Raw genomic sequence first — 25,514 nt, forward strand, 5'->3', positions numbered from 1 at the left:
TCTTACCTGTGCTTTACTTCTCTGTCCTCTGTATCACTTACCTGTGCTCTACTTCTCTGTCCTCTGTATCACTTACCTGTGCTCTACTTCTCTGTCCTCTGTATCACTTGGCTGACAACTCAAACTGAATTATTCTGCTGCTCTATCGTTCGCTACGTACTTCAGTCAGAGACTGACATCATTTAAGTCCTTTGTGGCAATGTCAAAATGAGGGGTGTTGTACAAAACGTAGTCATCGAAGATTGGATCATTGATAACCAATCAATGTATCAAAGCCAATGACACATTTTCAAAACAACGTTTTACCCACGTGTGTTCTGGCCCTGGCCCAACACATCGGTCTCTGGGACCAATCAGACGGCCTAGAATTGATTTTCTTTCTAGAAATCGTCAGATCCAGACTCATTGCGGAGAAGAATCTAATGTCTGTGGGTATGGCTTAGCATTTGGCCAGAGCAAGGAGTTTGGGTAACCAGGCAACTGCATTGCATGAAATGATGCAACCATATCCTATAGCAACAGGCTTTAAAGTAGGGCATCTTAAAATACCCAAGACCTGGTTGACTGTGGTGTTTGTGGGTCATGAATGTTGTTTCCCAACCCTGCATATCCTCCAACCATGACTTTGCTCTGAATGTTTTATTTTAGCCTGAGTGCTAGTGTGTTTGTGCTATCATGCCTACTCCAGCATGTATGGCTTGACAAGAGCACAAACAGATCTGTGACCAGGCTAGTTTTTTTTTATTTCTCCAGTAAGCCTGGGTTATCTGAGTTTACATTGGGGAGATTGTTTTATTGTTCCTAGGCAATGAATCAATGAATAGAGAGTATTGTCATAGTTTTAACCTGTTTCAGTCAAGGGTTAACGTATGTAATAAACAGTTCATCTAGGTATTGGCATGTGTAAAATACTGGTCATCAAAATATAACTTACTTATAGACTCCTTTATTCACATAATCTTCATCTTCATGTCCATAAATGTACAGTACTCAATGCCCAGTGAGTAGAGGTTTACAGATAAGTAGTTTTATGTTCATGACTTTCCTGGGCATGCAGTATGTATACTCTTGTAGGCTAGCCTGCCTCCTTGTCTCCTGTTCAAATCAATGACCTGAGCTTTTTTTCTTTTCTTTTCATAGCTTCTTTAGTCTTCCGTCTGCGTGCTCCCTAACATCAGGAAGGAATTTAAATTAGAAGACTGACTTTCTACCACGCCGAAAGGATGGCTGTTCTAATCTTCCCCGATTTGACTATTAACAATCTATTGAGCTTACTATTTTTTTACAGCGTGATTCAAAGCTTCATTTTTGTAAAAAAAAAAAATCCCTGTAGGTCCCAAATGGCACCCTATTCCCTATGTAGTGCACTACTTTTGATCTAAGCCCCTGGTCAAAAGTAGTGCACTACATAGGGAATAGAGTGGCATTTAGGACGGACCCCTTGCTGTGATGTGCTCATAATTCCTGAACTCTTCAAGTGATGTTCCTACCAATACCTGGTCCTGGAGTCTTCAATACAGTACAGGCCAAGCTCAACATAATATTAAACACGTTCTCTAATACTTAGAAAGTATACAGGCTATCTATAGGGCTATAAAGTAGTGCACTATATAGGGAATAGGGTTCCACTTTGGATGCAAACTTGGTTCATAAAAATAAAAGCTGATGCTCTAAAGCTGTCAAACTCAACTTTGTATCCCTGCATCCATGAATAAACTGAATATTCCTCATTTAATTATATGGCGTAAATGGATTAGTAACTGAAATATAGACACTGAGTGTAAAGATTATAACCTCATGTAGTGTAATATAATATTAACTCTTGCAGAATTATGAATTTCTTGCAGTGAAATTATACAACAAATGTTAATTTTGGCTGGGAAACATGAGTGGAGAAAAATAATTCATTTTTTTCAGCATTTCTTGAGAAAATGCAAATGCACATGTGAAGCATTATCTTTGATTATCTTTGTGTGATGCATTATCTTTGACACTGTTATTCAAGCAGACAGTATTTCAACCGCATCAAACATGCACCCAAGTCGAACTGAAGTCTTAACAGAAACTTGTTTCATCGTTTTCTCAGGTTTTCATTTCCTTAAAACCCTTCAAACTGATTACATGTTTTGGACATTTTTCACAAGACCAAGCTTTCCACTGTTTTGGAATTATTGCGTTTTCTCCCCGGTCCCTAAACGAGAAACAACTTTGCAGGTGTTAATTTGAATGCATTCGTAGCCTAATCTTTCTATCGATGTAAAATATTATTCTGGTGATGTCACTACTTTATTTAGTTTTCTGGGGCAATAAATTATGAGAGAAGTTTATAGTTTGCATGAATCAAACTATAGTTGACAAATTAATGGTCTACCAAATGTAGGAAATTATAAGCAGAAATGTTTCTAAATTAGGGGTGAAAGTAGCCAGTAGTAAATGAATTACAGCTCAGTTACTATTGAATTACTGGGCAGGTAGCCTACCTTTTTTAAGTGATTTGTTTGACAGTCAAGATGAAAACATCACACAATACTCATGATAGGCGAAACTGAGCCTGCGTAGACCGCAAAAAAACAACAGTGAACGGGATGAGATGTTATCATGCCACAGTATCCCGTCTAACGTCGTCATATCGAATGGCGTGTGAAATCTTTGTGGGGCAAGCTAGTCGAGCCACTACGCCACACAAACACAACACTAAACAATACATTCATTGCATTATAACGGTGACAAACGGTGCCCACAAACTGTTAGGGCCTACATAAAGCTGTGCCAACAGCAGAGTCCCAACACTTTATCACTGCTACACCTGGCTATCAGTGGAGCCTTGTCTGGCAGCGATACAGTTAAGTCAGCCTCATTTACTGCCTTTTAAAATGAAACATAGCTGATATGGCTGACTTGCTTAGACAAATGTGGTTTCTACTGAACTGGGTCGCAATTGAGATGTACAAACTATGGCATAAGGGGACGACAAGCGGATAAGAGGCAATCCATAATTTGGATTACGAGATTGATGAGCGAGCTAGGACTGTCTAGTCAATATAACTACTTGTTCAGCACTTTTGAAATGTACAGTGACAGAATTCAGAACATGGGCCGTTCTCCCTGTACACCAAGTCAGAACCGTAGAACAAATAAAATGTCCCATAAACAGACAATGAAAACTCTTAAAATATTCAATGACTACATTTCTCTTAAACAGGTTATAGGCTACATGTGCACCACCAAGTCAGAACAGTAGGCAAAATTAATAAGGGTAAACAGACCAAATAATTAGGGTGAGGCACATGGGCTACTAAAAGTTTACTTACACAACATACACTTATGTATACTGTAGCTAAGAAAGTAATCCTATCTCCCTGGCATATTACATAATTTATGCAGCAGTGTACAATACATTTCTGGACTCACCATGTTGTGTTGTGCCCACTTGAACAAGAAGGTGGTGCGGTAGTCCTTCGTGGGCAAATTTTGTCATTCTCCTCCCAGGTGGCGCAGTGGTTAAGTGGTACTGCAGCGCCAGATCTTCCACCAGAGACTCTGGGTTTGCGCCCAGGCTCTGTCGTAACCGGCCGCAACCGGGAGGTCCGTGGGGCGACGCACAATTGGCCCAGCGTCGTCCGGGTTAGGGAGGGTTTGGCCGGTAGGGATGTCCTTGTCTCATCGCGTACCAGCGACTCCTGTGGCGGGCCGGGCGCAGTGCACACTAACCAAGGTTGCCAGGTACACCGTGTTTCCTCCGACACATTGGTGCGGCTGGCTTCCGGGTTGGATGCGTGCTGTGTTAAGAAGCAGTGCGGCTTGGTTGGGTTGTGTATCGGAGGACGCATGACTTTCAACCTTCGTCTCTCCCGAGCCCATATGGGAGTTGTAGCGATGAGACAAGATAGTAGCTACTAAACAATTGGATACCACGAAAATGGGGGAGAAAAAGGGGTATAAAAAAAGTGTCATTCTCTGGACTAATGGCGCTTTCAAGACAACTGTGAAAAAAACAAGGTTGAATCATGATGACGTTAGTGATCTTTAGGTCGTAGCTCTAGAAAGAGGCCAAAGTTCACACGTACACTTCGGAGTTGGATGACCGTTCAAAACATATTTTCCCAGTCCAAGTTCGTTTTTTCAGAGTTCCCAGACAGGATGGCCAGTGTTGAATGTTTATCATTTTTAACTTGAACAAGAGATCCTTAAACCCAGACTTTGGACCACACACCCACTCCACTGAATAGCAGGCTAGTGATTGCTGTGCTGTGCTTGCAGTTAGCCACTGATTCCTTCCAAACCACTCATTGTTGAATTTGTAATTTCCAACTTGTTGTGTAATTTTTAATTTTATGACATTTTGGATTATTTTTTATTTAACCTTTATTTAACTAGGCAAGTCAGTTAAAAACAAATGATTATTTACAATGACAGCCTACCAAAAGGCAAAAGGCCTCCTGCGGAACAGGGGCTGGGATTTTAAAAAATATATATAAATATGGAACAAAAAACACACATCACGACAAGAGAGACAACACAACACTACATAAAGAGAGACCTAAGACAACAACATAGCAAGGCAGCAACACATGACCACACAGTATGGTAGCAACACAACATGGTAGCAGCACAAAACATGGTACAAACATAATTGGGCATAGACAACAGCACAAAGGGCAAGAAGGTAGATGTTTATGTCCAATGGTCGATGAGCACTGATACGTTTTATCTTCATTATTTCTCTTCATATGACAAGGATTAAAAAGGATTTACCACTAGATTGTCGACTTGATTCATGATGATGACTGCCAGCTAAGATTTTGAAGTCCAATCAAAGCTACTGTAAATATAACGTGATTTGACGTCATTTTATTTGTGGCCAATGACCTCGAGCCTTCTTGGAAGGGCACTTCTTATGTAAGTCTATGGCAGCACCCAAGGGGCTTGAATTTTCAAGCTCTACCCTTAGATTTGGCGGTAACATAGTGTCCCCATGAGTGACAGAACACTGAGCCAATCACGGCGCAACTAGAGAACATTACCCACCCCTACACTCTGTATTTTCCGCTGGCTGCCCCACCACCACAGAAAGCACTGAGCTAGGCTGACACACCTGCATTTTGGAGCTGCCTTACTCAACAAAGCAAAAAAGAGGCTTATGTGGCTTTATTGACTCAATTATAAAAATAAAAATAAATGTTGTTTACATTGTTTGCAAACTGATATGTGACCGGTATTAATTCAAAAAAAACATGCAAAACAGGCAACCCAAATAAATTTAGGGCTCAAAGCGCCACCTGCCTTGAATGACGGGTCGCCACTGATCATATCCCATGCATCTTATCCAGGTTTATCAGAACCGGGTTACAAGCTTTTTCGGGTTATTATAAATGAGATATGATGTTTATATGCGTCAACTCAAAAACAGAATACTTGAGTATCCTGAATAATAACGGGATATTGGTGTGCATGTAAACGTGATCATTATTGTTCCCCCTTTAATCAGGGACTGATTTAGACCTGGGCCACCAGGTGTGTGCAATTAATTATTAGGTAGAACAGAAAACCCGCAGGCGCTGGACCTCGTTGAATGCCCTGCTCTACAGCATGCTTCTCTGCATGGCATTTTACAGATGGATTTAAATAAGCATTAGACAACTAGCCTGGGTGCCAGTCTTTTTCTATTCTAGAAAGCAGTTGGCAAGAGAGCAGAAGCAGACTGGCACCCAGGCTATAATATAACAATATTCAGATTAAAAGCCCCCAGAGGTTATAAATTAATTTAATTAACGAATGTGCTTTCCTTGCTGTTGTCTAGGTCAGCCCCCCCCCCCCCCCCCCAGGTTACTGTTCTAATTAGGGTTGCAACTTTCTCTTGGGACAGGGGGGGACATTACAAAATGAGGCAACGGTATGCTTTAGGACCATGCGGACGCCTCTGAGCGGTCGGGTCGGCTGTTTGGAGTGTATATCCGACTGGATAACAAAAATTATAATTATGTCCCCCCCCACTTCTAAAACCAAAGTTGCGCCCCTGGTTCTATTTATTGCCTTTGACTAGTAACTTGTCTTATTACACTGTGAAATTGTAATGTATGAGTTTCATTAAGGGTGCTGCAACCTGTATGAAGTTATTAGGGTTGTCTATTTATAAGGAATAAGAACTTGATTTAACATACTGACTTTGTGGATCCCCCCCCCCCCCCCCCCCCCATATGATCTATGGATTAGTATGCCTACTTTTAAATAATAATGTGATTTGTGGGGTGGTGTTAACAGTTGGGAATGTATCATTTGATGGCTATAGATGAGTCATTAAGGTGGATTGTTGAATTTGTCTGAAATTGAGAACAATACGAGACACTAAAACTACTGAAAAATATTAATATTATCCTGAAGTGTCCAAGAGTTTATCTATAATACCTTAAAATATGTTATCTTATAAAAGTTATTGATTATACCCTATCTTGTATAGATTCGTTTTTGCTCGTTATGAATAAAAAATACTTTGAAAAATGGTCTTCTCCTCTCTTTTATTCAATGTTAATTAATACATTCTGACAGCTATGAACTTTTTTGTTTTGTTTTACCTCTTCTCGTGTCCATACAGGCTAATAGGGTGTCAGAGCGAGCCACTGCACACTCTCCCTGGAGCCCCTGGCTTTCTAGAATGTTCCAGAGTCCAGACCAATGACTGATTGGTCCAGACACAGAGCTACTGGTTTCCAGTTACCAAATAGACTTAGTTTTGAATTGTTGGTTATACATTCATTGTGAAAATGTTATAGATTAAAGCCAATCTGAAAATGGTTGTTTGGACATATATGCGTAATGGTTCATCAATCATTTAAATGCATTGGATTTATGGAAACTCAATTTATAACAGTAGTTTGACACAGTACATGTATATGCCTAATTATTCTGGAGATGCCGTTTACATTGGTCAACCAAAAACTGTCTGCAACTGTTCAAAACTGTTCATCGTGTCCACAATATGGCACAATAAAGATCCTGGAGATTGAACAGTGCGTTCGATTGGAACTCTGCATTCCATGGTGCCGGGGTCGTTCTTTCTCTAAAGGAGGAATCTCACCATGATAACATAACCCCACCCAGTACTGGGAAGGGCGTGACTTTCTTGCTGATTGATGGGTTTGTATCGAATGAAACCTGAGAAGTAGGGAGTGTCGTTTCAACATTGGCCAATTAGACCTTGCTATTTTTGGGCATGGTCTGGACTAGTACTAAAAGGCTGAAAACCCCTTTCCTTTTGCCTTACGCCAAGGGTAAGGGGTGTGTATAGGAGGAAAAGTTACGTTTGCTTACAGCTTTCTGATTGAAAGTACATACTGTCATCTTAACCTTTCTTTTCCTGAAACTATATATTTAATCTGCTTGTGTTACTGTCCACTGCAACAACCAACGCTCCTCATCATATCAAAGACAAGGTAAGAGCCCTGCCTTTTCACCATTATACCTACTTCTTTGGTGTCCAACTTCTAAGTACAGTGTTAAACCATCTCGTTGTCTAGCCATATTGTTTCAACGATATCCTACATGTTCGTTTAGTTATTTTGTAACCTCGACGGCCTACCGGTGTTTGTTTTTTGCCATGGCCTGCTGTTTACTTGCTGTGCTTTCAACTCTTAAACCCGCCTGTTGTGTGAATAATATTTATTTTTACATGAAAATATAACACTAACATCAATGTAGAAAAGTATTATTTGGGAGGAGAACCGTTTACGTTGTAGTGTTAGCCTCGTTTAAGTGACGGTGTTTCGTATTCTCCATTGGTCTCTAGGAGCAGGGAACATGTCGTGACACATCACGCAGACCTCGTTGCCTATGTAATGACGTACTGGCGTATGGGGCCTTCACATTTCGCACTAATTAGAAACTAGTAGTTTTTATATTTTAAATAATACTGGTTTATTGTCCATTTTTGAACTGTAGTGATAATGGTTTACACACAGATATCATTATAACCTTTTTGGGTGGGTGTATGTGAACTTTTTGACATGTCCAGACATGCCCCCATGCAGTATTAAATTGCGACCCCTATAGTAGGATTCCGACCAGTTCAATCCAGTTAAATGACAAGAGATCGTGGTGACAGGGACCAGTAGTGAATAATGACTATATAATAATCTAACGTTAGCTAGATCCGGGGGCTTCAATCTTATCTTGCCCAGGGACCCTTTCCCAGGTAAACCAGTGACCCCCCCCCCTCCCCAATAAGTATTATCAGGTGAGTTGTCATGGCAAGGTGAAGTAATCAACATTTTAGTTTGAAATGATTTTGACCTCCACTTTTATATAATTGGAAGATGAAGTGTAAACTCTCTAACAGCGTATTAGCTCAAAATGTAACATATTTTCGATAAGAGCAAGCTGTTTAGCTGGTCAAACAACGGTTAAGCATGTGTTGGCAAAAAAATGAATGTCCAAGCCCAGAAAGTTTAGCAGGAGACAGCGGTTTCCGCACCGGTAGTCGCTGGTGTTTTTCCCGTTTTAATGTCACGTGCACAAGTACAGTGAAATGCCTTGTGACCTCTAACCCCAACAATGCAGTAATCAATAACACATTTATTACTAAAAATAAACCAAAAACGCACGAGATATAAAAATGAGAAGAACACGATTAAGTAAGCATACTAGAAACAGGGTCCGTTCCGGTGCCATATTTGCATTGTGCAGGGATACTGGCTCGACATTAGTTTATAGCAAATTATTGCGCGTTTGTATGTGTTGTAGTATCAGTGTGCGTATGGCCCTGTGAGTGTTCATGGAGACAGTGCAAAAATAGCCAGTGTCGCCATTTAGTTAGCTATTTAGCAGTTTTATGGCATGGTGATAGACGCTGTTCAGGAGCCTGTTGGTGTCAGACTTGATCAATTTGCAGAGAGCCGCCCCGCCCCCCGTAGCGCCATGCGATCGAGGGCGGTACCTATTGCCATACCAAGCAGTGATGCAGTCAGTCAAGATCTTGTCATTGATACAGCTGTTGGAACTTTTTGAGGATTTGAGGGGCCATGCCAAACCTTTTCTAAGCTAGATACTCCAATGAGTGTCATTTGATCAATATTAGGAGTTGTGAAATAAAGTTAATAGAACAATATATTTGGCTAACTGTAGGTGTAATGAAACGTTTGTTTCTAGCTAAATATATTTATATATTTTTTATTTCCCACTTTAAAAAATTATATTTTGGCAAATCCCCGTTGAATATTCCTGATCTAGATTAATGGATCAAGGAACATTGTCTCTACTAGGAAAGAGTAGCAGTCTTGGACAATAACATCTCCTAAATATTATGTAACATGTTTCCAAAGTACCAGTATCATTGTGATGCATACTGCCAGAACATCCCCAAACGGGTTTTAAATTCATCTCAAATAAATGCATAATCATCAAGTTGATATCAAATGTTACACTCAATACCATTCCTCTTGGGGCGGCAGGGTAGCCTAGTGGTTAGTTAGAGCGTTGGACTAGTAACCGGAAGGTTGCAAGTTCAAACCCCTGAGCCGACAAGGTACAAATCTGTCTCTCTGCCCCTGAACAGACTGTTCCTAGAGCGTCATTGAAAATAAGAATTTGTTCTTAACTGACTTGCCTGGTTAAATAAAGGTAAAATAAAAAAATGAGTCACCATTCCATTGGTGTAATATCTTAATTCAAGAGAATTGATTACCATACATTCTGTCCCCCTTTCATCAACAGTACTCATGAAGTTAATTTTAAACATTATATAATCAATTTCCATGAATTAATAATGCAATACATTATTAATACATTCTCTCCCTCTCAATAGATGCTTCCCACAGTGACTGGACCAGGGGCTCTGCCCTTTGCCGTGCAGTTGAAGGCTCTGACTGACCAGGAGTTCAGGTACCAGCCCAAGCTGAGCGGGCTGAGGATCATTGAGACGGCCCATGACAACGGCCTGAGGATGACCGCCCGGCTCAGGGAGTACGAGGTGAAGGACCTCCTGTCTCTGACCAGGTTCTTTGGCTTCAGTGCAGAGACCTTCTCCCTGGCCGTCAACCTGCTGGACCGCTTCCTCGCTGTCATGAAGGTAAGACCTCGACATCAGACGGGGTTTGATTAGAATCTATTAAAATTTGTCTTTAGTTCATTTGGTTTTAGCGTGAGCAATACAGACAGGGAAACAAATGACTGTTATTAGATGTGCAAGGACTGTAAAATCACTCAATTAGGTACATTAAGTAATATCAGAATGTTCTACATCGCTTCACTGTAAAAAAATATTTAACCCCAAAATCGATTAAATTATATTCAATATCGATCAGTGTGACCATTAACTTCAACCATTTGGTAAATAACATTCTTCTCCCATTCCCAGATCCAGCCGAAGCATCTGTCATGCGTGGGCCTCTCCTGTTTCTACATTGCTGTGAAGACCTCGGAGGAGGGGAAGAATGTCCCCATGGCCAACGAGCTGATCCGGATCAGCCAGAACCGATTCACTGTGTCTGACATGATGAGGATGGAGAAGATCATTCTGGAGAAGCTCTACTGGAAGGTCAAAGCCCCCACGGCCCTCCACTTCCTCAGGCTGTTTTACAGCTGTATCCAGGACACGCTTGAAGATGGCTGGTACGTTGACTGTAGGCTTGGCCGGTATACCGTGTATGTACCAGGGGTGTCAAACATGCGGCACGCGGGCCGGATCCTGCATGGGGGGGGGGTCCATAACAGGTGTGTCCAATCCGACAGGTGGCTTGAGAAAAGAACCAAAGGAACAAACTCGGTATACTTTAAAACGACTCAAATCGACTGACTAAATGATAATGACCTATATTCTTAGTTTCCTGACTGTCCAGTTTGTTAATCACCACATTTTAGTGCGGCCCTCTGGATTTCATGGAAGACCGACTGTTTATTCAGTCATCTTGTGCACTAGGTTAATAGATAAAGTCCCTTTTGCATGATTTGTTCATTATGAAGCCGTTCCACGAAGCAGCTGATTGGGCCTCTGATGGCTTGTGCTCTTTAAAAGTAGTCTGGATAATGGGGATTTGAATAACGTTGATGTTTTTATCTTAAACTCAGTTTCATACATATGGACATTTCTTTAGGTCTTATGCTTTATAAAACATCTTGAACAAAACATTATTAAAACATTTTCTCTCCATAGCAAGGAGATCCTGAACATTGAGAGACTAGAAGCCCAGCTGAAAGCCTGCCATTGCTCTTTCACTTTCTCCAAAGTCAAGGTAAGATACTGTAGTTCTGTGTATCAAAACAAATCTATTTTGGTCTCATTTAGAGTCTCTCAATACTATGTGTATGTAGCTAGTTCATGTTGTGACATTGGATCTAGGTCTATTTTGGGCAGGGCACTTGGGAAAGGGGTGGGGGTTGATGTGTTTTGAGTGTGGGTGGAAAAACGAACTCAATAGTTTCAAACCTGTAAAATGTTGATGTATACAAATATCCCTTTTAATGTGTAGCTTTCATGCCAACCTAATGTCTCTCCTTCTCTCTCTACCCCTCTTTCCTTCTCGCTCTACTCTCCCCTCTCGCTCTACTCTCCCCTCTCCCCTCGCTCTACCCCTCCCCCCTCTCACTCTACCCCCCTCTCCACAGCCCTCTCTGCTTGCCCTGTCCTTGTTGGCCCTGGAGCTTCAGGAGCAGCATGACCATGAGCACGTAGACAAGCTGCTCAACGCCTTCAAGTCTCTCCAGCAGCAACTCACTGTGAGCGTTTACTGTCTTGTCTAGCCAGATAGCCTGGTCTCAGCTGTTTGTACTGTCTTGTTCCTATGTCATCACACCAAACATTGGGCATAGGAGTTGGCAAGAGAGTACAAACAGATCTGGGACTCGGGCTACCACCCAGTGTCATATCACTCCCCAAACATGTCTGTTGTAACCAGAACACTAATCGGGGTCTTGTTCATTAGGGCATACAACGGAAAACGTTTGAAATGTTTTGCAACGGAAAACGAGAGAAAAGACACGCTCAAAGAAAATGAGTTTCTTATTGGACAAGTCCCAAGGTAGTTTCTCCCTGTTTTTGAGTGTTTTTGTTTCCCCGTTTGGTGCCTAATGAACACAACCCAGCAATGGAAGGTGTTTACACTGGGGCTGTGTCTCAAATGGCAACCTATGGGGTCTGGTCAAAAGTAGTGCACTACAGGAAGTAAGGGTCCGTTTGAGACACAAGCCACTGTTAGCTGTGAGGTGGAGTGATTAGCCACTGTTAGCTGTGAGGTGGAGGGTTTAGCCACTGTTAGCTGTGAGGTGGAGGGTTTAGCCACTGTTAGCTGTGAGGTGGAGGGTTTAGCCACTGTTAGCTGTGAGGTGGAGGGTTTAGCCACTGTTAGCTGTGAGGTGGAGGGTTTAGCCACTGTTAGCTGTGAGGTGGAGGGTTTAGCCACTGTTAGCTGTGAGGTGGAGGGTTTAGCCACTGTTAGCTGTGAGGTGGAGGGTTTAGCCACTGAGGTGGAGCCCCAACGGCCTGTTGCCCAACGGATTGCCTAATGTTGCGGGATCATGGAAAATTTAGTCAAGTCGATGATTAATCAAGACTCTGGGGAGACGTTGAGTTTGCTCTTTGGCATTGGGAACCCTGTGATGTTTTGAATGATGGAGAGAATAAATGCGCAAACAGACCAGCAGCAGGCACTAACACTCTGATTGGCAGGTTTTTAAATAAATGAATACTCTGATGTGCTGTGTAATTATTTTTCTTGTTTCCTCAGGTCCGAGAAGGAGACCTGGTTATCGTGACAGAGTTGGTTATGAAGTGTCTCATTGAGTATTCAACCACCAGGGTCTCCAGGCCCAACAGCCAGAGGCTTCGTTGGATACTCTCTGGCAGAACGCAACGCACGTTGAAACACAGCTACTACAAGATCGCCCATATGCCCACAATCCCCGAGTCCGCCTACTGAACCCTGGGGCTGGGTGACCACCGATACAAAAGTAGGAGTACACCGATGCAAAAGGAGAAGTAGGCTACCACCTCTTCTCCCCTAAAAACATGTTTTGTTTTTCAGTTTCATGGAAAAATGGCACAAAAAAACCCCCCCCAAAAAAACAACTTCCTGTACTCTACTTTTGCTACATGGTCACCCACCTCCACTAACCCATTTCCCTTACAGAACTGCATTATGGATGATGTAGTTCTTTAAGGGGAAAAACCTGTTACCTTTTTCTTTTTTCTCCTGTTTTTTCCTGTTCTTTTTGAATAAGCTCACTATTTATTAGCCTACATCTGCTTCATTGACTAAGGCTGCATCTGAAACGGCACCCTATTCCCTAGATAGTGCACTACTTTTGATAAGGTTGGATCGCTCCTTATAGGGAATAGGGTGCCATTGAGAAGGCACGCCAAGGGAGTAATGCCCGGTCAAGAGTGGGTTTATCCGCTGCCACCTAGCGAAGGTTTAAATCCTTCCTGGTTGAAATGCTTGCACGCGTGTATACAGTATGTTCTTATCTGAATCAGTACCAACATGAATACTCTGCATAGTATTCTATCGTGGTTGCTGGTTTTTAAGCAATGAAGTATAGAACCACCTAGGTCCTCAGTCCACTATGTGGAAGAGGAGGGAGAAGGGTTTTGTGAAAATGCAAAAACAATGGAACCAAGAAATCGGACCCAAAACCCTTAACTTCCACCCTAGGTTGACCAACTGGCCTAAAAATGCACACTCCTCTACCCAAGGTGATGAAAAATATTTTATTTTGAAACGTTTTTGTTGTTGTACTTGTGAGGGTGTTTTTGTTGCGGTTTCCCCAGCAACGATCCTGCACATGTATTGGTTTTCGCTTGCAGGATAGCATGCTCTTGGAGCTGAAACGGTCTGTGGATGACGCCCCCCCCATTATCTACTGTGACATCGATATAACTAACAATGGTTACAGATTAACACGATCACTATTACAAAATGTGATGTTGAATTATCTTGATTTGTGGCAAAAAACGTAGCCTTTTAGAGAACAACCACTCACAATGAATTTATTGTATTATGCTAAAAATGCACTAAGTCACTTAGATAAGCACAGTTGATATAGGAAATGAATTAAGTTTGATCTGCATTTACTAAAGTATTTGATGTGCTGAGGCCATAGCCAACCACAATTTGAGCTTAGTATTTTGTTAAGAATTTGAAATAAAGTTGATGTTCTGGAATTTGAAAACTTTGCCTAAAAAAAAAAACAGTTGTAACTAAATCTGTTTAACCCATGTGTTTGGACCTTTCAATAAAACCATATTGAAAAGCTGTGTGGTTGCACTGTCTTCAATGTTTTGAAACCACACGTCCATAAAGACCACGTTTCAACGATTTCCATACCGACAGCTAGTTAACTGAATTATGGCTTTGAAGTCTGCTATGACAAAGGTTTGGCTGAATAAAAACACAGGCTCAGAGAAAAGGCAGGATGTAGGGTTGTATATTATTACGGCTTATAGTTCAGTTTCAAAGGACTGACTATTCTAATTGTTTCAGAACACATTGTCCATTTGCCCAAAGCAACTGCTCTTCCTTTGCTGCATTCATAACCAAGAGGGAAGGTGGTAATTACAAGTTGTGAAATTGAAACTTATCAGTTGGATGCATTCACATGCTTTGAATGTTTGAGAAATGCCAATTGGTGAACAAGCTGCACCAACTATAAACTGAAGGTACAGCTGTCATGCTTGTGAACAAATTAGTGTTTTAAAGCTATACTAATAGTTTGCATTTAAGTGTTTTTGTTACGTTTTAACTGCTGAAAATGCTGTTGAGGTCATTTCATTAGTCTGACGGATATACTATAAGTCCTACAACTCCTATTACACTGGTAGGCCAAGGTAAAATAATTTAACGTAAAGTAACCTATCTTACTAAATGGAATGGCGCAGAGTTTAGTCAAATAATACGTTTTTTCTCTGAGACCATGTTGTTTAGCTTGGTAGTTCAACCTAATTCAAATCGTGGTAGAGTTTTCAGTAGGTAATGGGTTTTATGCCATGTAGCTGCTACTGGAACTACAACTACTGGAACTACACACTACTTAGAAAATATGGGTGAAGTAGGAAATGTCCTTTGTTTGCATCAGACCTAATTAATTCTGACCTGAAATATTGCTTTTGTGTTTAATAGACTCAATTTTACTTTCTGTTAACTGACCCTGAAGTGATCTATTCTTGCAATTTGTAGTCTATGACATGTTAGATTTGATCATTATCACAAAGTAGTTTTGATGTAGTGAACTACTTTTTCAAAGTAACTTTAGTGGGAGAAGTCAGGGGTGATAGACCAGTTTCCCACTAGTAATTACCAGTTCAAGTGGATTGTCCCCAGTCTTATGTTATAAATGCCACCTTCCCACTTGGTTATGAACACAGCACTAGTCCTTCTACAGTACAAGCTCTTCACCCCTAGACCTTGGGCAAGCCTCAGTGTCCATATGACAAGTCTTGGGTATAATGTACAGTGGGTGAGTCCGACCTTGCTGTTTGACGTCACTTTACTTCTGCAAGCTGTAAAAGGCTGGCCCACCACCTGCAACGTTCCCAGAGATCTCTGCTCCACTGAAGTCAAAGCCAGGGTTCTGTTGACAGAGTGGGAAGTGACACAGAGGTGGAAGAAGCAAGTCAAATCTAATTTTATTTGTCACCTGTGCCGAATACAACCTTACTGTGAAATGTTTACTTACAAGCCCTTAACCAACGATGCATTTCAAGAAGTAGTGTTAAGAAAATATAAAGTAAGAAGAAAATTACACAACGAGGCTATATACAGGGGGTACTGGTACAGAGTCAATGTGGAGGCTATATACAGGGGGTACTGGTACAGAGTCAATGTGGAGGCTATATACAGGGTATTACGGTACAGAGTCAATGTGGAGGCTATATACAGGGGGTACTGGTACAGAGTCAATGTGGAGGCTATATACAGGGGGTACCGGTACAGAGTCAATGTGGAGGCTATAAACAGGGGGTACCGGTACAGAGTCAATGTGGAGGCTATATACAGGGTCAATGTGGAGGCTATATACAGGGGGTACTGGTACAGAGTCAATGTGGAGGCTATATACAGGGGGTACTGGTACAGTCAATGTGAAGGCTATATACAGGGGGTACTGGTACAGAGTCAATGTGGAGGCTATATACAGGGTCAATGTGGAGGCTATATACAGGGGGTACTGGTACAGTCAATGTGAAGGCTATATACAGGGGGTACTGGTACAGAGTCAATGTGGAGGCTATATACAGGGTCAATGTGGAGGCTATATACAGGGGGTACTGGTACAGAGTCAATGTGGAGGCTATATACAGGGTCAATGTGGAGGCTATATACAGGGGGTACTGGTACAGTCAATGTGAAGGCTATATACAGGGGGTACTGGTACAGAGTCAATGTGGAGGCTATATACAGGGGGTACCGGTACAGAGTCAATGTGGAGGCTATATACATGGGGTACTGGTACAGAGTCAATGTGGAGGCTATATACAGGGGGTACTGGTACAGAGTCAATGTGGAGGCTATATACAGGGGGTACCGGTACAGAGTCAATGTGGAGACTATATACAGGGGGTACTGGTACAGAGTCAATGTGGAGGCTATATACAGAGGGTACCGGTACAGAGTCAATGTGGAGACTATATACAGGGGGTACTGGTACAGAGTCAATGTGGAGGCTATATACAGGGGGTACTGGTACAGAGTCAATGTGGAGGCTATATACAGGGGGTACTGGTACCGAGTCAATGTGGAGGCTATATACAGGGGGTACCGGTACAGAGTCAATGTGGAGGCTATATACAGGGTCAATGTGGAGGCTATATACAGGTGGTACCGGTACAGAGTCAATGTGGAGGCTATATACAGGGGGTACCGGTACAGAGTCAATGTGGAGGCTATATACAGGTGGTACCGGTACAGAGTCAATGTGGAGGCTATATACAGGGTCAATGTGGAGGCTATATACAGGTGGTACCGGTACAGAGTCAATGTGGAGGCTATATACAGGGGGTACCGGTACAGAGTCAATGTGGAGGCTATATACAGGTGGTACCGGTACAGAGTCAATGTGGAGGCTATATACAGGGTCAATGTGGAGGCTATATACAGGTGGTACCGGTACAGTCAATGTGGAGACTATATACAGGGGGTACCGGTACAGAGTCAATGTGGAGGCTATATACAGGGGGTACTGGTACAGAGTCAATGTGGAGGCTATATACAGGGGGTACCGGTACAGAGTCAATGTGGAGGCTATATACAGGGGGTACTGGTACCGAGTCAATGTGAAGGCTATATACAGGGGGTACTGGTACAGAGTCAATGTGAAGGCTATATACAGGGGGTACTGGTACAGAGTCAATGTGGAGGCTATATACAGGGGGTACTGGTACAGAGTCAATGTGGAGGCTATATACAGGGGGTACTGGTACAGAGTCAATGTGGAGGCTATATACAGGGGGTACCGGTACAGAGTCAATGTGGAGGCTATATACAGGGGGTACTGGTACAGAGTCAATGTGGAGGCTATATACAGGGGGTACCGGTACAGAGTCAATGTGGAGGCTATATACAGGGGGTACCGGTACAGAGTCAATGTGGAGGCTATATACAGGGGGTACTGGTACAGAGTCAATGTGGAGGCTATATACAGAGGGTACTGGTACAGAGTCAATGTGGAGGCTATATACAGGGGATACTGGTACAGAGTCAATGTGGAGGCTATATACAGGGGGTACCGGTACAGAGTCAATGTGGAGGCTATATACAGGGTCAATGTGGAGGCTATATACAGGTGGTACCGGTACAGTCAATGTGGAGACTATATACAGGGGGTACCGGTACAGAGTCAATGTGGAGGCTATATACAGGGGGTACTGGTACAGAGTCAATGTGGAGGCTATATACAGGGGGTACCGGTACAGAGTCAATGTGGAGGCTATATACAGGGGGTACTGGTACCGAGTCAATGTGAAGGCTATATACAGGGGGTACTGGTACAGAGTCAATGTGAAGGCTATATACAGGGGGTACTGGTACAGAGTCAATGTGGAGGCTATATACAGGGGGTACTGGTACAGAGTCAATGTGGAGGCTATATACAGGGGGTACTGGTACAGAGTCAATGTGGAGGCTATATACAGGGGGTACCGGTACAGAGTCAATGTGGAGGCTATATACAGGGGGTACTGGTACAGAGTCAATGTGGAGGCTATATACAGGGGGTACCGGTACAGAGTCAATGTGGAGGCTATATACAGGGGGTACCGGTACAGAGTCAATGTGGAGGCTATATACAGGGGGTACTGGTACAGAGTCAATGTGGAGGCTATATACAGAGGGTACTGGTACAGAGTCAATGTGGAGGCTATATACAGGGGATACTGGTACAGAGTCAATGTGGAGGCTATATACAGGGGGTACTGGTACAGAGTCAATGTGGAGACTATATACAGGGGGTACCAGTACAGAGTCAATGTGGAGGCTATATACAGGGGATACTGGTACCGAGTCAATGTGGAGACTATATACAGGGGATACTGGTACCGAGTCAATGTGCGAGGGTACAGGTTAGTCAAGATAATTTGTAAAGTGACTATGGATGGAAAATAAACAGCAAGTAGCAGCAGTGTAAAAACAAAGCAAGCCTGCATGTTAATATACCTTCATCTATTTATGTTTTTCAGATAATGTGGATGAAGAGGTTTGAGGCTCTTGAGAAGTGTAATCAGTGTTTATGTTAATGCTCCTTGTGTGACTGTCTATAGCAAGGGTGGGCAAACTTTTTGACTCGAGGGCCACATCGGGATTTTGAAATTAAACTGAGGGCCATAGTTTTTGGGGGACCAATTGTTTGTTAAAATCCATTTGCGAGGTCCTCCCTCGTGGAGCAGCGGTCTAAGGCACTGCATTACAGTGCTTGAAGCGTCACTATAGACCTGGGTTCGGTATGGGTTCGGTTCCGTATGGCAGTTGCAGCGATGGGACAAGACTGTAACTACAGATACCAGGAAATTGGGGAGAATTTGAGGTGGTATCCCCACTTCTGTGGAACCTCTCCAGAGTTAGTTTCCTTTGCATCTGGTCCTGGAGCCAGGTATCAGTACAGTACTCTCCCTCTAGCAGAGGCCCAGCAGTTACCTCCCTCCCTGTTCGTCTTCATCAGCACAGTACTCTCCCTCAAGCAGAGGCCCAGCAGTTACCTCCCTCCCTGTTTGTCTTCATCAGCACAGTACTCTCCCTCTAGCAGAGGCCCAGCAGTTACCTCCCTCCCTGTTCGTCTTCATCAGCACAGTACTCTCCCTCAAGCAGAGGCCCAGCAATTACCTCCCTCCCTGTTCGTCTTCATCAGCACAGTACTCTCCCTCTAGCAGAGGCCCAGCAGTACCTCCCTGTTCGTCTTCATCAGCAGTTACCACCCTCTAGCAGAGAGGACCAGCAGTTACCTCCCTCCCTGTTCGTCTTCATCAGCAGTTACCTCCCTCTAGCATAGAGGACCAGCAGTTACCTCCCTCCCTGTTCGTCTTCATCAGCACAGTACTCTCCCTCTAGCAGAGGCCCAGCAGTACCTCCCTGTTCGTCTTCATCAGCAGTTACCACCCTCTAGCAGAGAGGACCAGCAGTTACCTCCCTCCCTGTTCGTCTTCATCAGAACGATACAGATCAGACACATCACTTAGCAGATATTGGTTGAAAATAAACCCTAACAGCTTATCCACTGAATGAGAAATGTGTAGAGAGGAAGGATTGAGTCGATCTTGTGGAAGACTGATTTATTATGCAAGCTTTACACTCAACCATTATGTGTTGATTGAATTAAAAGAAAGTGGATGATCCACCTAATGTCCACGTTCCTTCATCAGCAACAGAGATTCATTAAACCCGAGATTGACTTCATCACTACTTGTTTTTGTAAGAAGTGTTGACATGTTGAATGCACCGAGGTGTCTGTTTAAACTACTGGCACACAGCTCAGACACCCATTCATACCCCACAAGACATGCCACCAGAGGTCTGTTTAAACTACTAGCACACAGCTGAGACACCCATTCATACCCCACAAGACATGTCACCAGAGGTCTGTTTAAACTATTAGCACACAGCTCAGACACCCATTCATACCCCACAAGACATGTCACCAGAGGTCTGTTTAAACTACTAGCACACAGCTCAGACACCCATTCATACCCCACAAGACATGCCACCAGAGGTCTGTTTAAACTACTAGCACACAGCTGAGACACCCATTCATACCCCACAAGACATGTCACCAGAGGTCTGTTTAAACTACTAGCACACAGCTCAGACACCCATTCATACCCCACAAGACATGCCACCAGAGGTCTGTTTAAACTACTAGCACACAGCTCAGACACCCATTCGTACCCCACAAGACATGCCACCAGAGGTCTGTTTAAACTACTAGCACACAGCTCAGACACCCATTCGTACCCCACAAGACATGCCACCAGAGGTCTGTTTAAACTACTAGCACACAGCTCAGACACCCATTCATACCCCACAAGACATGCCACCAGAGGTGTCTTCACAATCCCCAAGTTCAGAACAGACTATGGGAGGAGCACAGTACTACATGGAACCATGAGTACATGGAACTCTATTCCACATCAGGTAACACATCACCTACTGTACAGTATGCAGGTAAAACTAGACGAGTTCTGGAAGGATGGCATCGCAAGACTAAGGGATGGATTACAATTTACAGAATGGATACCTGGAGGAAAAAGGGGGAGTGTCATGCTTTTTCAATTTCAGTCAAGGAGAGGGTTTAGTATTTTGTAAACCTTGTCCTGGGAAGGGTCATGTAATTTGTAATTCATGAAATGTCTATATTTCTCAATGTTTTATAACGAGTTACTTATTAGACTATAGATCGATGTGCGCCTATAGGCTATTTAGTGTGGTCTCAATCAAATGCTCCAGTTTCAACTGTTCTGCCTGCGGCTATGAAACCCTGACCTGTTCACCGGACATAATACCTGTCCCAGACCTGCTGTTTTCAACTCTCAAGAGACAGCAGGAGCGGTAGAGATACTCTCAATGATCGGCTATGAAAAGCCAACTGACATTTACACCTGAGGTGCTGACCTGCTGCCCCCTCTACAACCACTGTGATTACTATTTGACCCTGCTGGTCATCTATTAACGTTTGAACATCTAGAAGAACGATCTGGCCTTAATGGCCATAATCTCCACCCGGCACAGCCAGAAGAGGACTGGCCACCCCTCAGAGCCTGGTTCCTCTCTAGGTTCCTTCTTTGCTAGGGAGTTTTTCCTAGCCGCCGTGCTTCTACATCTCCATTGCTGCTGTTTGGGGTTTCTGTAAAGGCTGGGTCTCTGTATTTCTTTATAAATACATTTGATTTGATCCATAGTCTACAGACTACAAAGTGTGTGCTAGGAGAACCACAGAGCAAAGTTATATTTCTAAGATAGATGCTGGGATGGTGTAAATAAAACGAGGCTGCATTACACACTGTAATGGATATTCCAAACATTGACCCCCGGCCTGCTCTGACCAATCCAAAACTTTTTTTGCGTGCTGCCTAACCAATGGCTGTGCTGTGTGGGCTTACGGTGACAGTTCAGGGGGAGGATCAAAGGCTTTTTCTAAAAATAATCTTGCGTGTGGACTAGCCTACAGCTTATGTTCTGTTCAGTTCGAGAAGGAGAGCGTGAAGAAGAGGAGGACTACTATAACTGAGTTTATTAAACACATATGTGTCTTGCCCCTGATGTATTTATCAGACTTATTACCTCACAATAAGTCAGGTTCTAATAACTTACATTCTGGTGCTGAAACTTCCCCTGATGTATTTATCAGACTTATTACCTCACAATAAGTCAGGTTCTAATAACTTACATTCTGGTGCTGAAACTTCCCCTGATGTATTTATCAGACTTATTACCTCACAATAAGTCAGGTTCTAATAACTTACATTCTGGCGCTGAAACTTCCCCTGATGTATTTATCAGACTTATTACCTCACAATAAGTCAGGTTCTAATAACTTACATTGTGGTGCTGAAACTTCCCCTGATGAATTTATCAGACTTATTACCTCACAATAAGTCACGTTCTAATAACTTACATTCTGGCGCTGAAACTTCCCCTGATGAATTTATCAGACTTATTACCTCACAATAAGTCAGGTTCTAATAACTTACATTCTGGCACTGAAACTTCCCCTGATGAATTTATGAGACTTATTACCTCACAATAAGTCACGTTCTAATAACTTACATTCTGGCACTGAAACTTCCCCTGATGAATTTATCAGACTTATTACCTCACAATAAGTCAGGTTCTAATAACTTACATTCTGGTGCTGAAACTTCCCCTGATGAATTTATCAGACTTATTACCTCACAATAAGTCAGCTTCTAATAACTTACATTCTGGTGCTGAAACTTGAAACAGCAGCCACTGCACAATCAATGGGAATTGGACAGCTCATGGTGCTGAAAGTAAGCATAATTAATTTCAATGTCTTCATTTTAATTCGACTTTACTAACGACAAGAGGGCTTTTGTGTTGGATACTTTTTCTTCCTATTTAAGAGGTAGGCCAACCAGTTTGACAGACGACATTAGGCTATAGGCCGTTATATTCATAGATTTGTCCATCAATTCCTCAACTCACCATGCCCTCTTCAAGTAGCCTACCTCCATGTCAGTGAAGGGCTATAACTAAAACTCAAATTGAGGGGGTATGCCATAGATCTACCTTTTATTAAAGAAAATGGCCCCCCAAAAAACTCAGGCCTACCCTTGCAAGCTTAAGATTTTGATGAATCCGATTATATAAAGTGATCTATAACAACGCTTTGGTCCACTATGCTTTATGCTAGAAACAAGCTAACATACCTGGGAAAGACGTGACTACAATGAAAGTGGGGATATTATTGTTTCCTTTCTTTGACGTTTAGAGGCTGCGCTACAACCTTCTTTAGTCCAGGAGACAAAAAAAAAATAGACTTAACTTGGGAAGTAAACTAACTCTGTCACTATCAATTGATTAAGCTATTCGCGTATGGTACAATATAAGCTATTTAAACCCAGAGAGCTTTTAGGGAAACACTTGTGACCTTCTGTCGTTGAGTTAAGACACGGAAGAAGAATAGCCAGCAACTAAAGCTTAAAATGTTCTGCGTTGGTAGGCTCCCAAGTGGCACAGCGGTCTAAGGCACATTTCAGTGCAAGAGGCTCGGGTTCGGATCCAGGCTGTATCACATCCGGCCGTGATTGGGAATCCCATAGGGAAGTGCACAATTGGCCCGGCGTCGTCCGGGTTTGGCCAGAGTAGGCCGTCATTGTAAATAAGAATTTGTTCTTAACTTAACTAGTTAAAATATATATATTTAATTTACTCTGTCTGGGGTGGAAAGCTACTCTGTCTGAGGTGCGAACCCACAACCTTCTGGTCCGTTGCCATCTAATGCTTTCACGACGAAGAACAGTCGGATCTGGTCTGACCAAGAAGTCACTTTGTTTTTAATTATTATTTTGGTGTCGGGAGAGTCACTTTTTTTGCTTTGCGTTCGGGAAGGTAATATATATTTTGCTGACGGGAGTTTCCAGTTTCATTGAAAAGAAATACGGTTTTCTCAATGTAACTCTAATTTTAAATAACGTTGACTCCCTAACTTTGAAATGTGGTTGTTGTGTAGCCTAACGGTGAAGACTTGTTGCCTTTTTGACGTGTAGTTCTATGAGTTTGTATCCAAGATTACATTTGACTTCTTTTCCAGACGTCCCACGGAGTACATTCACTTCAATAAATACCTCCTCCGTGGTTTGGGACCAGTTTCCCCGTGGTCTTTTACACGGGATAACACCGCTCTCCTCCAAGAGGAACGACATTGCTGCTGGCTAGCAACCCTCTCACGCCCCCTGAACTGATGGTTAGCTAACCGGCTAGCTAGTTTAATGTTGTTTATTCTCTCAAACGATGTTCAGGTACCATCCCAAAAACATATACTTATAAGAATAAGCTATCTGGAAAATATGACAAAAGTTGTGTGGGATAGTATTTACACCAGTCAGCTCGTTCAGAAACTTCCTGGAGTTACTTCCTCGCTGGTGGATTTTCGGGTGGCTCAACCGAAAAAGTGAATAGATAGCGCCACCTACTGTTTAGACGCGCAGGGATCAAGACTCTTGATCTAAAAATAACTCTTTACAAATATCCTTGAAATTCCATCCAAGATTATACATTTTAACAACTGGACGATTATAGCTGCCCGAGGACACAATAAAACTGTTTACATGTTTACACATTTTCCCATCTTTTCTGTAACCCAACGGTCACTGTCTCTTTTCCTAAAGAGTGCCCCAGTCTAAACATGGGTTGGATTTTCTGTGCTAATCTCCTAATTCGATTACTTCACACGTCCTTGTGTTTAAAATACATTCCGTTTAGACTCGCGGAGGACAGAGAAAGGCTGACTATTTAATTTACACTCAAAGAGTTACCAGGGAACGTTTTTCAACACACCTGCTGCCAAGGATGGCTCTCTTGATTCTGACATTGGTCACTTTACCCTGGTGAGTAAAATAACCTTTTTCTAATTTGATCAATGGTTAGGCCTCTATAGTTTCTTGAATGTACTTCAGTCAGGGTATGATAGTAAACATAACAATCCTAATCCTAATAGGTTTAACCTACTAATCTTATAGGTCTACACAGGACAGTCTAAATTGTCATCAATTATGATTGTATTGATTTCTTACAGTGTTGGCTGTGTCTATGGACAAGAAAGTTACGCAGGTGAAAACGTCACCCGTATTCTGGACCGACTACTAGATGGATATGACAACTGGTTGCGACCAGGATCCGGAGGTAGTTCTGTCCTCCTCTATCCTGATTTATTTTACTATATTTTACATCTACAAAACTTTTCATTGAATAAGTAGGAAATAGCATAATTTGGCTATAACACTGTACAGAATTTTTTACCTGGTTAGTTTCTCTAAACGAATTGTTCCATGTCTATTTACAGTTTTCCATATTTTTATGAGCAACAATTAAAATCACCAGATCCTTTTCAGGTATGGTCACAGAGGTGAAAACAGATATCTTTGTCACCAGCTTTGGCCCAGTGTCAGATGTGGAAATGGTAAGAAACACTCAGCATATTCCCACATAGGCTTACTGTCACATACATGTGCAGTATGTCAAGTTAGCAACTGTGTTTGTATGTTCTGTTTACACACAGTTTCTCATGCATTTATTATACATGGGTGTTAACTGAGCTTTATTGTCCACTGCACAGCTGCCTTATGGGTAGACTGTAGATTAGATAATGAGCCATTTAGTTTGATTAGTCTGTTTCAATACACTAACTAAGGGAGGGTCCTGGGGTCCTTCTAAATCAATATGTCAAGCAAACTGAATGCTCAAACGGATAGATGAATGAATATCTATAGTTAGTTATTGTCCTAATTATCTCATCTTCTCTCTGGACTGTCTTGTCGGATAAGGATTTAACTGTAGATATTTAGTTACAAACACATGTATTATGTC

General features: G+C 42.4%; 4 protein-coding genes across 5 annotated transcripts in view; 3 read left to right on the forward strand and 1 right to left on the reverse strand.

The window, feature by feature from the left end:
• The window catches only part of LOC110487785 (septin-8-A), a 35,974-nt gene extending 29,476 nt beyond the window's left edge, over window positions 1-6,498 (forward strand). The window contains exon 10 of the mRNA XM_036943376.2: window positions 1,141-6,498. Coding sequence (XP_036799271.1) covers window positions 1,141-1,195 — 55 coding nt within the window. The 3' untranslated portion in view covers window positions 1,196-6,498. The remainder of the gene's footprint in view (window positions 1-1,140) is intronic.
• Window positions 1-25,514, reverse strand: part of LOC110489166 (growth/differentiation factor 9) — a 111,387-nt gene that overhangs the window by 42,608 nt on the left and 43,265 nt on the right. The window lies entirely within an intron of this gene.
• LOC110489167 (cyclin-G1) lies at window positions 7,255-14,242 on the forward strand. Of its 2 annotated transcripts, XM_021561779.3 has the most exons (7): window positions 7,255-7,430; window positions 9,797-10,060; window positions 10,349-10,602; window positions 11,144-11,222; window positions 11,596-11,706; window positions 11,913-12,008; window positions 12,714-14,242. In XM_021561779.3, exons 2-6 carry the CDS (start codon window positions 9,797-9,799, stop codon window positions 11,982-11,984), a joined length of 780 nt encoding a protein of 259 aa, XP_021417454.2. In that variant the 5' UTR covers window positions 7,255-7,430; the 3' UTR covers window positions 11,985-12,008; window positions 12,714-14,242. The 2 variants fall into 2 exon arrangements, with proteins under 2 accessions (XP_021417454.2, XP_021417453.2); XM_021561778.3 differs by lacking the exon at window positions 11,913-12,008.
• Window positions 23,740-25,514, forward strand: part of LOC118938724 (gamma-aminobutyric acid receptor subunit alpha-6-like) — a 33,153-nt gene continuing 31,378 nt past the window's right edge. Inside the window, exons 1-2 of the mRNA XM_090198816.1 lie at window positions 23,740-24,830; window positions 25,040-25,107. Coding sequence (XP_090054942.1) covers window positions 24,701-24,830; window positions 25,040-25,107 — 198 coding nt within the window. The 5' untranslated portion in view covers window positions 23,740-24,700. The remainder of the gene's footprint in view (window positions 24,831-25,039; window positions 25,108-25,514) is intronic.

The sequence above is a fragment of the Oncorhynchus mykiss genome, chromosome 14 (assembly GCF_057628025.1).
Source record: "Oncorhynchus mykiss isolate SJ-2025 chromosome 14, ASM5762802v1, whole genome shotgun sequence".
NCBI lineage: Eukaryota > Metazoa > Chordata > Actinopteri > Salmoniformes > Salmonidae > Oncorhynchus > Oncorhynchus mykiss.

What these genes read in the sequence shown, in the direction of transcription:
- LOC110489167 (XM_021561778.3), top strand. Translation starts at nt 9,797, where the DNA reads ATGCTTCCCACAGTGACTGGACCAGGGGCTCTGCCCTTTGCCGTGCAG. An exon ending in GCTTCCTCGCTGTCATGAAG is followed by an intron (nt 10,061 to 10,348) that starts GTAAGACCTCGA and finishes TCCCATTCCCAG; the next exon opens with ATCCAGCCGAAGCATCTGTC. An exon ending in GACACGCTTGAAGATGGCTG is followed by an intron (nt 10,603 to 11,143) that starts GTACGTTGACTG and finishes TTCTCTCCATAG; the next exon opens with CAAGGAGATCCTGAACATTG.